The 15,510-nt window shown below is 36.0% G+C and overlaps 1 protein-coding gene and 2 pseudogenes across 1 annotated transcript; 2 read left to right on the forward strand and 1 right to left on the reverse strand.

Annotated features, from left to right (window-relative positions):
* Positions 1–87: 87 nt before the first annotated feature.
* Positions 88–1,329, reverse strand: LOC148569359 (ferric reduction oxidase 2 pseudogene; annotated as a pseudogene).
* A 2,001-nt stretch (positions 1,330–3,330) lies between these two features.
* LOC148569360 (toll/interleukin-1 receptor-like protein pseudogene) lies at positions 3,331–3,840 on the forward strand (annotated as a pseudogene).
* Positions 3,331–7,826, forward strand: LOC107635060 (disease resistance protein Roq1-like). Its single transcript, XM_088484154.1, has 5 exons — positions 3,331–3,836; positions 4,187–5,270; positions 5,442–5,744; positions 5,850–7,232; positions 7,329–7,826. Exons 2-4 carry the CDS (start codon positions 4,305–4,307, stop codon positions 7,203–7,205), a joined length of 2,625 nt encoding a protein of 874 aa, XP_088340280.1. The 5' UTR covers positions 3,331–3,836; positions 4,187–4,304; the 3' UTR covers positions 7,206–7,232; positions 7,329–7,826.
* Positions 7,827–15,510: the final 7,684 nt, after the last annotated feature.

Raw genomic sequence — 15,510 nt, forward strand, 5'->3', positions numbered from 1 at the left:
CTAGGATCTAACATTTGTTACATAACCAATTTATGCTATCAAAAAATAACAAAAATTCTAACTCAAAATAAGCTAGCTAAGATCAATTCTCGCTAATAGCCAAACGTTTTATATCTTCTAACAATTCAGGTAAAATCACCAATTAAAGCTAAAGGACTCAAAGTGCAGATTTTCAGCCAAATTAGATGAGCAAACAGCTGCTACCTCCTGCCTCATTTCCTTGGGTCCAGAAACAAGAACCCCAGCATTTGACCCTTTCAGTTCCAACAGTAATCCTTCAAAAAAGAAAAAATAAAAGCAAATAAAAGACAGAGAAAAAAAGAAAAGAAAAAAGAAAAGAGAGCAATTTCATACCCTTGATATGTCTCTAGGCTATAGTTTAAAATAAAGATTCCCTTCACTTGAGGTTAGTGTTATATTTATAAAGGTAATTAGTGTTATAGTTTACAAATTACATAGTAATTTGCCCAAAAAAAAAAGTGAAGTGACTTACTTCTTAGGTCAGGTCTTCCAGCATAATGCACATTTGTAGCATTGGCAAGGATTTGGTTTGGTAGGCTTTCCAATTCTCTTTCTACGTCACAAACTTTGAAATTTGTTGATCCTACTGATGGAGATGACCCCTCCATATTCTGTACCTTCTCTGCTTCTTTGGCATTTTGTTTCTTGTTCCAAAGAACAGCTACACTTGCACCCATTGCTACTGACACACATATCACTAACATGTTCATAGAAGACTTCAAAGGGTATGAAAATATTTTATTGGTGTTATGATCAACAGGGAAAATGTAGTAATGGTTAATCATCCCAATTAGGATAATGAAGATTATGAAAGAACATGATATTATAGCACCAAGCCAAACCCAACTATTTGGACCTAAAATAGTAGAAATAGGTGAGTCTTTTTGGTTAGGCTTGAACCATATGGATTGAAGGGGAATTGGACTATTATTCTGTTTAAGGTCTTCCTCTCTTGTGATGTAAGCCTCAATTTGTAGTTGCAAACTAGAAATGTCACCGTTGATTCCATAACTTGGTAGGATCATATCTAACATTGAGAGACAAGAGGTGTTCTTAAATGCACAAATTAAGGTAAGTTTTGGAGTTCTGTATCTCAATGTTAAGTTTAGTATATTAGCTCTCTGATGATAGACACAAAAGGGGTGATGCCACTGCCTCCACTAATCATCACAAGAGTTTCGTGCCTGGTGAATAGAAAGCAGAGTTATTACTTTGTAAGAAATTATAAACAATCATTTTAGACTAAGCCAGAAGTGATGTTATTTAGAGAATATTTGTTTTTCTAGCAACCCAAAAACACTTCTCCATAAATTTCTGAGGTTTTTAGAGCTTTAAGGTGATAATAATTAGTTTTTTTTTAGTTGTGAAAATTGTAATAATTTCTTATATATATATATATATACACGAAAACAAAACCACCTATTCTTGAATGGATGTGTAATTTGTTAATGTAAACTTGGGCTTTATACTTGTGGGATTATATGTCAACCCTGCCAAAAAATATATATAGCCACATCAGCACTAAAAACAATATATAAAAATTCTTATCATTGAAATTTGAGCATTTTTTTTCCAAGAAGCAGGTCATAAACCAAATTATCTGCGTGAACATGAACAAAAGAGCTGAGATAATGGATTTATGTGAGACCAGTATATTTGAAGATGATGTGATTGTTGAAGTGAACAACTTTGGTAGAGAAGAAAGGTATGATCATTTGCCAAGAGCTAAATTTAATTTTTTTAGAAGAAAAAATCTTGAAAGCTAATAACATTTTCACATTTTTTACTGTGTTGATTAGTGTTTGAAGGAGCTAAAGTACATCAATATGAGTTCCCACTTGAACTTAAAGTGATCTCATTTTTTTGGTTCTGGAATCTTGAAATGTCCCTTCTTAAAGGTTGTGGAAACCTTAGCAATACACAAATTTAGCCCATGTCAATCTGCATCTGGTGTTCTGTTAATTCTAGAAAAAGGTATGCAACTAAAAACCTTTTTATCTCTTTTGGTTTTGTGTTCCTGATGACTGATTTTATTTTGTAAGAAACTTAAAAGACTAGTTAGAAAGCATTGTCATTGGTGGTAGATGGGGACTAGGATCTAACTTTTGTTATATAGCCAATTTACACTGTTAAAAGATAACAAAATTTCCAGCCCACAATAAGCTAGCTAAGATCAATTCCTGTTTATAGCCAAACATTTTACATCTTCTAACAATACAATATTGCCAGTTAAAATATAAAGAACTCAAAATGTATATTTTTAGTCAAATTAGATGAGCAAACAGCTGCAACTTCTTGCCTCATTTTTATGTGACATTGACCTACCATGAAGCATGAATCACATAGTGCAAGATTATATATTGGTAGATAATGCTTAGATGCTAATTATCTAACTGTAGGAGAACTTAATATTTATATTACATATTTTATTTTATGAAAAAGAACAGATCTCTGATCAAATTTGACAAAACAATGTCTATAAACTTAATACGTTTTTTCCCATTCAAAGTTATAATATAAATACAGAATGAGGAGGTCGTATAAACAATGAATCATTATCTAAAGATTAAAAATCATACTTAGTTTACTTGCATATTATGTCAAAGTCTCAGATCTCTGTATATAATGCAATCAAGAGTTTACGTATCATGAATCTTTCTTTCCCTTGGCCTCGACTTCCTTCCAAGATCATTGGAAGTCCTCCATTGGAGTGAGTGTCCTTCAGAAACTTTGCTCCTTGCAGATCAATCATATCAAGTTGTTGACATAAAACTACAATCTAGTAATATAAAGCAACTTTGGCACAGAACAAAGATAAGGCCTTGTCCTCAAGATGTTCAGATCAAATGTTATTTAATATGAACTTATGATTTGGCATCTACATCAATTTGTTTTCCCTCTCTTTATTTTTCTTTCTGTTTGTTTTTTATCTTCGTTATTTTTAACTTTAAGCAAGAGGAAAAAAGTGTTGTAGACATCAAGCTCATATTAAAAGTATATTATTTTTATTATTGTTTGACTTTTGAAATATTAAATACACTAACTAAATAAAAGTAAAAATTAAATATGAATGATGAAATTCTTGATACAAAATGTTATCCATTATGATAAAATATATTATTATAATTTAGAATTTCTGGATACATATGAAAAAGACTCTTGTTATGAGTTATTTCATTATAGTTAAAAGAAGACATTGCAAATGGAAGACCAATATGATCTTTATCTAGATGCAACAACCCAATTTATTATAGTTAACAATACTTAAGAAACACAACACTGCTAAACACAGCATTCAGACCACACAACATGGCATCTTTAGCTGCTGAAGCCTCTTCTTCCTCCATTCCTCCTCCACCAAGATCATGGACCTATCACGTGTTCTTGAGTTTCAGGGGTGAAGACACTCGCACAGGCTTCACTGATCATTTATGTGCCTCACTTGAAAGGAAGGGAATCACAACTTTCAGGGATGACAAGGACCTTCAGAGAGGTCAAGTTATCTCTCTTGAACTCCTCAAAGCAATTCAAGAGTCTATGTTCGCCGTCGTCGTTCTCTCGCCAAACTATGCTTCCTCTGCTTGGTGCTTGGATGAGCTTCAAAAGATTGTTGAGTGCAAACACAACCTGGGGCTACAGATTGTGCCTGTCTTCTATAGTGTTGAGCCCTCTGATGTGAGACACCAAAAAGGAACCTTTGATGAAGCTTTCAGAAAACATGAACACAGATTTGGTGAAGGCAGTGAGAAGGTTAGAAGGTGGAGAGATGCTTTCACACAAATTGCTAGTTATTCTGGTTGGGATTCCAAACATCAGTAAGTAATTCTTCATTTATTTTCTACTATGTTAATCTGAATGCACACTAGTACTTATCACCATAACATGGGTTAGCAAGATTTTTGTTATAATCAAAATTTAAATACAATACACATATTATGGTAATTAAGGGTTTTGGTGTAAATGATAACTAACTAATTGCTGAAGTGCTATTTCTCTTTTCGGAATGATTCTTCATCAAGTTATAATATTTATACTACGTATTTTTGTTAGAAAATTATATTTTTGCTTAATTTTGGAAACTAAAACACCGGTTAAACTATTTTCCTAGTGTTTCTTGGTTGACAAGCAAGATGTATGACTTTTCTTCACTTTATGATCTTTTTAGACTTGAGGCAAGATTTGTGGAAAGCATTTCTGAACACATACATAAAAAGCTAATTCCGAAATTGCCATCTTGCACTAAGAATCGTGTTGGGATTGCTTCAAGGTTGGTATTGGGTTGAATGATGTTCGCTGTAGGGATATGGGGCATGGGTGGCATAGGTAAGACAACTATCGCTAGAGCAGTATATGAAGGCATCCGAGGTGAATTCAAAGTTTGTTGCTTCATGCGGAATGTTAGAGAGTTGTCTGCAAAAAATGGTTTTGTTCAGTTGCAAAGAGACCTTCTTGCATGTCTAAACATAAGTAGCTCTTTTCATGACATAGAAGATGGAAAAACAACGATAAAAAGTGCTTTGTGTAATAAGAAAGTTCTTCTTGTTCTTGATGATGTAAGTGAGCTAAAGCAGTTAGAGAATTTAGCAGAGAATCAAGATTGGTTTGGACCGGGAAGTAGAATAATAATCACAGCCAGAGATATGCACTTGCTAGATATACATGGAGTCCATGGAACTTATGAAGTTAAAGGGTTAGATCAAGAAGAAGCTTATAATCTGTTTTGTTTGAAAGCGTTTAAACAACTTGAACCTAAAGAAGGATATTCTTCTCTGGGTAAAGAAGTTGTGAAATATACTAAAGGTCTTCCTTTGGCAGTTGAGGTTTTAGGTTCCTATCTATATAGAAGAAATGCTGACTTTTGGCATAGTACCATTAGAGAAATAATGAGTTTTCCACATTTTGAAGTTCTCAATGCGTTGAAAATAAGCTACAATCATTTGATGCCAACAGAGAAGAGTATTTTTCTTGATATTGCTTGTTTCTTCAAAGGAATGAAAAAAGATGAGGCAATACATATATTAAGAATGTGTGATTTTTATGTTGGAGTTGGAAGTGATATTGGAAGCGGAATTGTTACATTGATTGATAAAGCTTTGGTAACTTTAGATCAAAATAATAAGTTAGAAATGCATGATTTGCTTCAAGAAATGGGGAGGCATATTGTGTATGAAGAATCTCCAAGTAACCCAGGCAAGCGTAGCAGGCTGTGGTCTAAAGATGACATTCATCAAGTGTTGACAAATGATCTGGTAGGTGAAACTTCCTTTACAACTGATTGATCTGATATGAAAATAAACATTTATTTGTTTTATTTCCTCAAGTTTTATCAATGTCCAAGTTTCCTTCTATTTCTTAAGGTCATGTTTTAGGTATCTCAGTTGATTGTCAAATTTATTATTTGTCATGTTTATTTTGTTCAGGGAACAGAAGCAATTCAAAGTATGGTTCTAAGCTTTGGACATGATAAATTTTATTGGTTTCGAAGTAAGCCAATCTCAGCACATTGGAGTATTGAAGCCTTCTCAAAGACAACACAGTTAAGATATCTCAGTTTACCATACATGGAACTTCCCCTTGGCCTCAACCACTTCCCTAGTTCATTAAGAGTTCTGCATTGGGACTTTTGTCCTTTGGAAACTCTCCCCTTGTTAAATCAACAATATGAAGCTGTTGAAATCAAAATGCAACATAGCAACGTTGAACTAGTTTGGCATGGCAAAAAGGTTAGATCATTTCATCAAGAGATCTTTTAAATTTGATTTTACCATATTCACTTATGAAAGACTATAATATTTTGAAATTTGTGAGTTTTCTTTCTTTTTAATCAGTTTTTCGAAAAGCTGAAGTACCTGGATTTGAGTAGCTCCCGGAACCTAAAGCAGACACCTGATATTTCCGGGGTTCCCATTCTTGAAACATTTGATGTCCAAGGTTGTGATAGCCTAACTGAGGTTCACATATCCCTCGTACACCACAAGAACCTTGTTCACTTAAATCTAAGCTACTGTGAAATGCTTAAAACTCTTCCAGGTAGATTGGAGATGAGTTCCTTGAAGGAGCTAATCATTGAGCATTGTGAGAGTTTCGAAAATCCCCCGGAGTTTGGAGAATGCATGAGAAAATTGTCAAAGCTTTCTCTAAGCGGAACTCCTATAGGAAAGTTACCCTCATCACTTGGAAATTTAGTTGGCCTTGAAGATTTGAACATAAAGGGTTGTGGAAAACTTGATTCTGTTCCTGATACCATTCATAGGTTAAAGTCCCTCAAGAACTTGGATCTTGGCTCTTGTTTTAACCTTCATGGATTGCCATCTTCAATGTCAAGCCTCCCCTTGCTGAGTAATCTAAATTGGAGTGGATGTTACCAGAGTGAAATATCTTTCTCTCATGATCTATTTTGCTACTTCCCTTCATTGATGTATTTAGATCTAAGTGGACACTTGTTTGTTAACATCCCAATAAGCATTCACGAACTTTCCAAGCTTAGGTCCCTTAAGCTAAATCGATGTTACTGTCTTCAGTTTCTGCCAAAACTTCCATCTAGTATTAGAGAATTAGAAGCATATGGGTGTAGCTCACTGCACATATTTGAATCCAATGTTTTGTCAACCATTTGTACTGCCTTTAAATCTTCTAGTAGCCAGGACCAAGAAAATCAAGGTGTGGTCTTGGAAATGGTGATCCCAAGTACCAAAATTCCATCTTTCTGTGTCCATTATCCTCTGAATGGTAATGATGCAGCACTAGTCCCATATCCTAGTGATTGCCGTCTGAATAAAAATTTAAAGGGTATTGCAGTATGTTTCCTGTTTTATACAAAGTTTTGGGGATTTGATAAATCAGTGAAGTTGAATTTGTCTGTTAGCAATGGTAATAGGTGCATCATTCCTTGGAGAACATATAGAATGTGTGATGGCTATCACCTTTACATTCTCTGCTTGACCAATGATTACTTCAGGGAAGAATTTCAACTATTGCTTCGGCCGGAGGTTGAGTATGGTGAATATGATTCTGAAGAGTTTGAACATATTCCTTGTTATCAAGCCAAAGTATTGAACACTGGCTTGGCGTGTATCAATGAGATTGAAGATTTGAACCAAAGTGAGATTGAAAGGCAAAGAAATGAAGGACAGAGTCTGTTTGGCTTGAACAAAAGCATTGAGATAATGGATATATGTGAGTGAACTGAACAACTTTGGCAGGGAAGAAAGGTATGGGCATTTCCCAAGAGCACTATTTAATTTAGTGAGAAGAATCAACTTTGAAAGCTAATAACATTTTCACATTTTTTTTTCAATTTTGATTAGCTTTTGAAGAAGCTGGAGTATACAAATTTGATTAGCTTTTCCTTCCACAGTTCCACTGACTTTCCTCTCTCTATTCACACAACTCTGCTGCAGCTACATGATACATTCTATTAAAAAGATTTCACATGTACCAGTGTACTTGACTGGTATACTAGTATTTTTTTATTTTGAATCATTCGGATATTGAAGAAAATATGTTAAAGGCTCCGACGTTGCAGAATAATTTTGAGGTGATGATGTGAATGTGCAGAACACCAGTTGTCCCTTTAACTGAAAAATAAAACTTGGAAATTCTGCGGCTAAGCGGCTCTCTCCACGCAGCAGCTGTTATGGAGTGCCAGGCCTGTCCCCGTGCGGCTTAGGTGTGGATTTAATGGATCATATATAGTGGTTGACCCTTTGACTATGTAATGTCATGCTATTCTTCGTAAATCTCTTCATGCAATGTTTCTTTTTATTCTCTGGCTGCCATTCTCATGTCTAGTGCCTTGTGTATCTCTTGACTGGATATCATTAAATTTTTAATTTGTCGTATTGTATATTACAATGTGGTTGGCGGTGGTAAATTAATAATAGTATATAATAAATATTAAAAATTGTTATATTTTGTAAAATTAAAATAAATATGTAAATTGAAGTTAAATTTAAAAGATATTTTATTTAAAAGGTATTTTATTTAAAATAATTTATAGTACAAAAAATTTGGATATTAGAGTTGTATGTACAAAATGACATTTTTATTTGGTGGTTTGATTTTTGCATTTGTTTTAATTAATAAACTTAGTCTTCTTATGTGGTGCTCATCCTCTTTTTTTTTATTGCTTGTTGTTAGAGTTGTTACTTTCTTTTTTTTGTATAAGTTCTTGTGAAGGCATGTTCTTTATGAATTATTGAGTTATATGCACTTTCTATTATGTTGTTTGTTCCATTTTTGCAAGTATGTTCTTCTTCCGAAATTGTGTCTTGAATTTGTATAGTTTTCTTTCTCCTTAATATCTTGATAGGTATGTGATCTTCGTGATGACATTAGTGTTGGCGAAATTGGTTCCTATAATCAATGAATAATTTAAATTAAAAATAAAAATGATGTCTAAAATAACTAAAATAAGTGATTTTTTTTTTAGTATTACCTGCTTTATTTGTTGTAATGGGTGTTAAAATTTAGTGTTTTTGGTTAGAACAAATGTCTTGGTAACAAATGGGTGTTGAAATTTAGTATTTTTGGTTAGAACAAATGTTTTGGTAATAGTGTATTGTTGATAACTTTCTTTAAGATTAAAATCATTTACATTGACTTCAAATATAAGTGAGGTTGTACAAATTTTTCAATTGGTGTGGTACTTCAATGTCATTACTTTTCTGGAGTGCCATTAGATTTGAAGCAATTGTACCCAACAATTTTTTTGCTTGTCAGAAACCTTTAATTGAATTTTGAACCTAAAATAAGTATTGGGTTAGTAACTAATAATTTGATAGATGGGATTATGAAAAGTATATAGAGTTACCTTATTGTAGAATATTGTGGTGTTTGATTATATGTGCCACAAATGTAGTTATCTCCTTTTTCATATGCTTTTTTCGTACACTTTTCACATTGAACAAAGTTATCTCCATTGAGTAAGTTTGAGATGTTGTGTCGTTCGGAAATAATTTTTTGTGCTAAATTTGATGTAATTTTAAGGAATAGTGATAAGAGACTTATATAAGTAGTTCAAATAGTATGGAATTTGAATATTTGTAACGTAAAATTTATTATGATTAATAATATTATTATGAGAGTTAAACCCCAAAGTGGTCCCTGAGATTCACGGTTTGCACCAATTTAGTCCCTGACTTACCAATTGCACCATTTATACCCCCGACTTTGTTAAAATTGCACCAAGGTCGTCCCTAGCCACATCTCCGGGCAAATTAACTGCCGCCGACAGTGACCTGGCACTGAGAAGCCACGCTGGCGTAGATAAAGGCAAGCTGAGGTGGCAATTGAAACTGTTTGACCCAATGTGGTCCCTATATCTAGTTTTAATCCCAATTTGTAGCATGGCATCGTCACCCCTCTTCATCTTCTTCTCTCTGCCCAGCAACATTCTTCATTGTCTTCGTTGTTCCTACTCGTTGAACTGCAACGAAAACCATGATTAGGTGTGCGAGCCAGGGTCAAGGAAGCTCTACACGATCGACGACGAGAACGCGGAGTCGGACCAGACCGTTGCGGGTACCAGAGTGGTGTGGGTGTGGCTGCCGGCCGGTGCTTCGTTGGTCCGGAACAACTACCAACCCAGATAAGCCCTTCTTCGATTGTCCAAATTACAATGTGAGTTTTTGGTAAGAAAAATTGATTAGTTGTTTTCTGTTCTTTCCTTCTTATGATATCTCATATTCAGACTAGGGGCAAAACATGGTGTGGATTTTTTCTCTGGGCTGATGATGTAGAAGAAGAAGAGGAACATGAAAGAAGAGTGGATGCAACTGCAGTTGACAATGAGCAAGTGAGAGTGAATTTAGCCCGGAGGATTGGAAAATTGGAAGCTAAAGTGAGGACCCAAAAATCTATGATACAATTCTTATGCATAGTGATGTTTTTCACTGTAGTTGCTGTATTGATTATGACTTTGAAGTTCTGACAATGTTGTATGTAATGTGTTCATGGATGAATGAAAGTAAGAGGTAGTTTTTTATCTTGAGATATATGCCATATTTTTTATTGACTGGTTATCATAAAGAGAAATAATTACAGATCATCTGACATCATAATAGCATAATGCATAATGCATAATTACAAAAGTAGCAAAGATAAACATATTTGAGTAGCAAACATTAAAGGAACAAAAGAAGTGCCACAGCATAGTTATCAAGGCTGGCAATATAAAAGTTATGACAATTGTCCTAAACAAAGAAACTATCTACTAACTGCCTTTAACAAAACAACAAAGTACTGTCCTAAACATCCTGATGTCAAAGTCATGAATTGTTCTTTTTCCTTGGTGCTTTGAAACCGGGAGTTAGAACAAACTTCATAAAGTTGTGCAATCTGGAAGATGTAGCCACACTAGCTCCTTGCATTGGATCCACACCAATGGATTGAGGTGGTGGTGAGCTCCTCCTTTTGGTGGGCAACTTCTGTGGCCTTGGTGGTGCAGGTGCAGCAGGTCCTGCTATGTCCTACAACAGATAAACAGTTCAACACATGAGCCCAGATAACAAAAAAAAATTATACTTGTGTGCTGTTGTAACGTGGAAAAGTGTATTACCTGTGATCCTTCGTAGTTTGGTTGTGATATGTCAATCTCCACAGCAGGAAGGGTTATCAGCTGGTGTAGCATCAGTTTGAGGGGGAGGGCCAGCCTCAGAAGCAGAAGCAACAGTATCAATTTGAGGGGGAGGGCAAGCCTCAGAAGCAAAAGCAGCAACATTTGATTTGGCTTTATCTGCAGCAGCTACTTCATCCAGTCTCTTCTTTGAGCACCCTCTCTTAGTATGCCCTTTTACCCCACAATACCTACATGTGAATGGCTTCAAATGCCTTTTCAAACCTCCACTTGGTTTGGCTTTCTTATTACCATTGTTGCCCTTATCAGCATCTTTTCTCCTTTTCTTTGTCAAAGCTCCAGGCCTCCTCCTAATGTTAGGGGCCTGTGGTTGAGTGTACAAGAATTTCTCTCACAATGATTGGCCAAGAAGAAGGTTAATGTGATGGGCATAAGTCTTGTTGTATGCCTCCATAGTACACAGTTGGTGACAAAAGTCTTCCGGCCTCTTGTTTACCTTGCAAGGGCAGCACAGGCATGAACACATGAAATGCCTACAGTTAGTAACACAAATGCATAGTAAGACAATCACAGTTTTCAAAGCACACAAATGCATAGTAAGACAATCACAGTTTTCAAAGTACACAAATGTTAATGATTAAGTTAGAGAGTTTGATAAAGCTCACCAGCCAGCATCCAAAATTGGCAAGTGCATAGTCTTTTTTCAAGATCCACCACCATGTTTGTTGGATGGCCATGAACCTCAAATTTTTCATAGTCTTCATCACCGGTCCAGATAGGCATCCAGTTCTTTGATTCTTTTCTGATTTTATCTAGGCGACTTTGAATTACAGGGGGGAGTATGCCAACATGATTTGCCAGTTTTACCTTATTCTTCGCAATAGTTCTCATCACAAACATTCTCACCTCCTCAAGTAATGTAATGATGGGTTTGCTTCTGGTCTCTTTGATTCTTGCGTTGAAAACCTCACAGGCGTTGTTGCAAATGTTGTCCAATTTTGGCCTATGGCTGAACTGGGACTTTGTCCATGGTTCTCTAGGCCATTTGTTGAGATATGCCCAAGCCTCCTCGTTCACCCTCTTAATCTTGTTCATATTATCGATGAAATCCTGGAATGTTGTAGATCTAGCACATTCTCAAATCAGTCCCCTCAACTCAAGGTCCTTCCATTGTTTGTTGAAGTTCCTCCAGAGGTGCCAAACGCAAAAACGGTGGTGAACTCTTGGCATCACCTCCTGGACAGCTTGAATTAAACCCTGCAGGACATTGTTACACTATGTTTCAGAAACAAAAACTGATGTAAAAACTTTTATCATGCCACAGAACAGTCCCTGAGTTTACATTAATGAACCTAATATAGTCCCTAACTTTCACATTTTAACACAATTTAGTCCCTCCAGTTTGGTGTAAAATGCACGATTGGTCCCTTGTGCTATTCGGGTCTAACTAACAGTGCATATCAACAACCAACATCATGTATACAAAATCCAGAGGACATATATAACATACAAATTTTACAACCATTATTCCCATCCAATTCACTTATCCAGAGAATCAAAGATTGTTAAAAGCACATGAAAGTTAACATTACCTTCTGCATATCAGAAATAAAGCACCATCCGTTAGTTTTGTAGTCTCCAAGATCAGCATGAAGCAGCTCCAGGAACCATCTCCAAGTGTCTGTATTCTCTATTTCAACTATAACCCATGCAATCACGTAAATGTGATGATTGGCATCTTGTGCCACAGCAGCTAAGATCTGACCTCCAAATTGTGTCTTCAGAAATGCCCCATCAAGCCCAATCAAGGGGTGACAACCTGCCTTGAATTCCATTTTGCAACCATGCAAACAAATGTACATCTTATCAAATATGACGTCTCCATTTGGTTGAGGTTCGACACATATCTGCACCGTAGATCCAGGATTCGTCTTCAGTAAAGTTTCAGCATAGTCCCTTAGTTTTGCATATTGTGCCTTCTCATCCCCGTATACTACATTCCTTGCATCTTCCAGTGCCCTTGCAATGGAATTTCTATTTAGAATAAGGTCACACTTTGTCCTGAAGTACACATACAGTAGCCTCGCATTGCTTGAAATTGGGGTATTTCCTTACCTTTTTCACTAATTTACTAGCAACACAAGCCCTATTAGCAGCCCTGTTGGTGTTCTCCCTCGCACAAGTATGGTCGTCGTTGAAAGTCTTGATTTGCCAGTATGAGTCATCACAGTCCCTTGAGGCATACACAACCCAGGCACACTCTTGCACCTTGCATACAGCCCTGCATCTAATATTGTCATTTTTTTTAATTTAATTCTCCTCCCCTCTTGGATAGTATACTCTCTTACAGCTTCTCTGAACTCATACTTGGTGTTGAATTTCATACCTACTTGTAGATGTAGCTCACCGAATCTTGTCCCATTTCTAAATATTGGAAATTCGTCTGACTCCTCATCAGATTGTAGCTCATCTTCAGAATTAGGAGGAGTCTTCATCTCCTCTGAGTGCTAAGAATTAGCACCATCAGATTTTGCACCTGGGTCAAGTGCTTCATACACATCAACAATCCCTGGAGTTCCCACAAACCCCAAGTCCACCTCTCCATCTGAGACATCTTCAACCAATGCATTATCTGGTTGCATTATGTTCTCTCTTGTCTTAGCAGTAGCATATGTAGCTGTCTTGATGTCCTTAACTTTCTTATTTCTTGGTTTGGACATACTTGCATTATCTTCACTGCTAGAGCTATCTTCTTGTATTGGCTTAAAGGAACTATCCTCTGAATTATCATCATCACTGGAATCATCATTTACAGTTAAGTCAACATGAAGAGCTCCCTTGCTCTTATTAGCAGACCTTCTATATGTTCCAACAGCCTGAGATCTTGTAATTCTCCTAGGTAAAAACTGAGGTTTGGACTTCATTTTTGCTTTGCCTTTATCTTTGGCTGTGGAGCATGCCTTAGTAGTCTCTCTCAGCTTGGTTTTCAGGTTTGGGTTGGGCTTCTGATTGGGCTTTTTAGTCAATTTGGGCCTGAAGATGGATGTTGGGTTGGGCTTTGACTTAGGCTTAAGCTTTGGATTAGAATTGGGTTTCAGATTGGGTTTCTCATGAGCCTTAGCAGGCATTGAATTTGGGGTTGTGTTATCATCAATGGGGTTTGGAATAGTGATAGGGTTGGTTTCAGGGGGGTTGAAATATGATTGTTTATGGGGCTTGAGTTTGCATTTGGGATAGGATTCGGTTCTGTAGTTGGGTTCGAGGTGTTACCATCAGCTTCGGGACCCTCACTTGTGTTCTTCTTGCTCACCAACTCTCCCTCACAAGTATCATCAACCCATACTACAACCTCCTTCCCTGCAATCACCTCTGGTGTGGACACCCCATGCTCAAAGTACACATCAACAACTCCATCATTATTCTGTGCAGCAAAACACATCTCTCTTAATTCATCATCGAATGTAAGAGCCCTCAGTCCACCATCTAAGCTCCTCCCAGGAGGCAGCCACCAACACTGAAGTATGTTGTCATACCCAAGCTCCTTGTAATAGTTCCTTACGAAGAACACATCCAACGTGTCCTCATCTAAGTCTCCTAAGCAAGTTCTGTTATATGGTGAGTACACTAGTATTCCATCATCATTTTTTTTAAATGTTCCCCCATGATGGAACATCATATCCATCAAAGTCTCCATCTGCATTATGCAAAAAACCAAATTGAGGAACCAAACAATCAGATTCACACATGCAAAAACAAACATTCACATTCAACCACTTATAAAACACCAGAAACACCCATCAACCAACCCAACTAAGATTGCATTCAAAACAGAGCATGGAAAAAATTTCACCACTACACACAAAAACCCTAACAGATAATAAAAAACTTTCAACTTTCATCAACCAAAATCAAATTTTCAACAAACACAGACATTGATGCTATTCTTTTTGTTGAAAAGAATTATTTTTTTCGAGTTCAAACGTACCTTCATGTGATCGCGATGAACTGCTTCTCCTTCCTTCACCAACAACGACCGCACAACACTATCACAGTGGCAGCGAACTCCACGGAGCCAAACGTTTTCAACCTTCAAACCCTATACAATGGCCAGCACTCAGGATTTCATGGTGCATTGTTTTGGTTTTCAGAAGACGAAGAGGAAGATGAAGTGATCATAGAACTTGGGTTATTTGGGTTTTGTTTCTAAACATACATGAAACGACGTCGTTCCATCCATCCACATTTTTAGCGCCAAGATTGCACTCCAGCGTGGCACCAGCGTGGCTTCTCAGTGCCAGGTCACTGCCGGCGGCAGTTAATTTACCCGGAGATGTGGCTAGGGACGACTTTGGTACAACTTTTACAAAGTCGGGGACATAAATGGTGCAATTGGTAAGTCATGGACTAAATTGGTGTAAACCGTGAATCTCAGGGACCACTTTGGGGTTTAACTCATTATTATGACATTTGTAATATGGATGTTTATTACATTGAATGAGTTATTTATAGAAATTAATAAATTAATTATTGGAGTTACAAATTTTTTGTATTGTTTACAACGGTAATATATAATAAATATAGGAATATGAATTTAATATTTTTATAAGTTACAGATTTGGTTAGGCACTATTAATTTTTAGTTATTGTCGTTGATAATTATTGTATTATTTTTTGTATATTTTATTTTTTTTTTGCTGATTTGAAAATAATAGATGATTTGACAAAAATTAAGTGGTTGATTCTAAAATTTTGCCAAGTAAGCGATATTACTAATATGACATTAGTAGAAGAAGAGAAATAGCTTAAAAGTAATGTGGGTAAACTTATATATTTACTTTTATATATTAAAAATAGATTGCATAATTTCTTAAGTTATTCGATTTTAATTTTTAATATACCTTTTAATTTTCAAT

The sequence above is a fragment of the Arachis ipaensis genome, chromosome B4 (assembly GCF_059453495.1).
Source record: "Arachis ipaensis isolate K30076 ecotype BB chromosome B4, ASM5945349v1, whole genome shotgun sequence".
NCBI classification, from domain to species: Eukaryota; Viridiplantae; Streptophyta; class Magnoliopsida; order Fabales; family Fabaceae; genus Arachis; species Arachis ipaensis.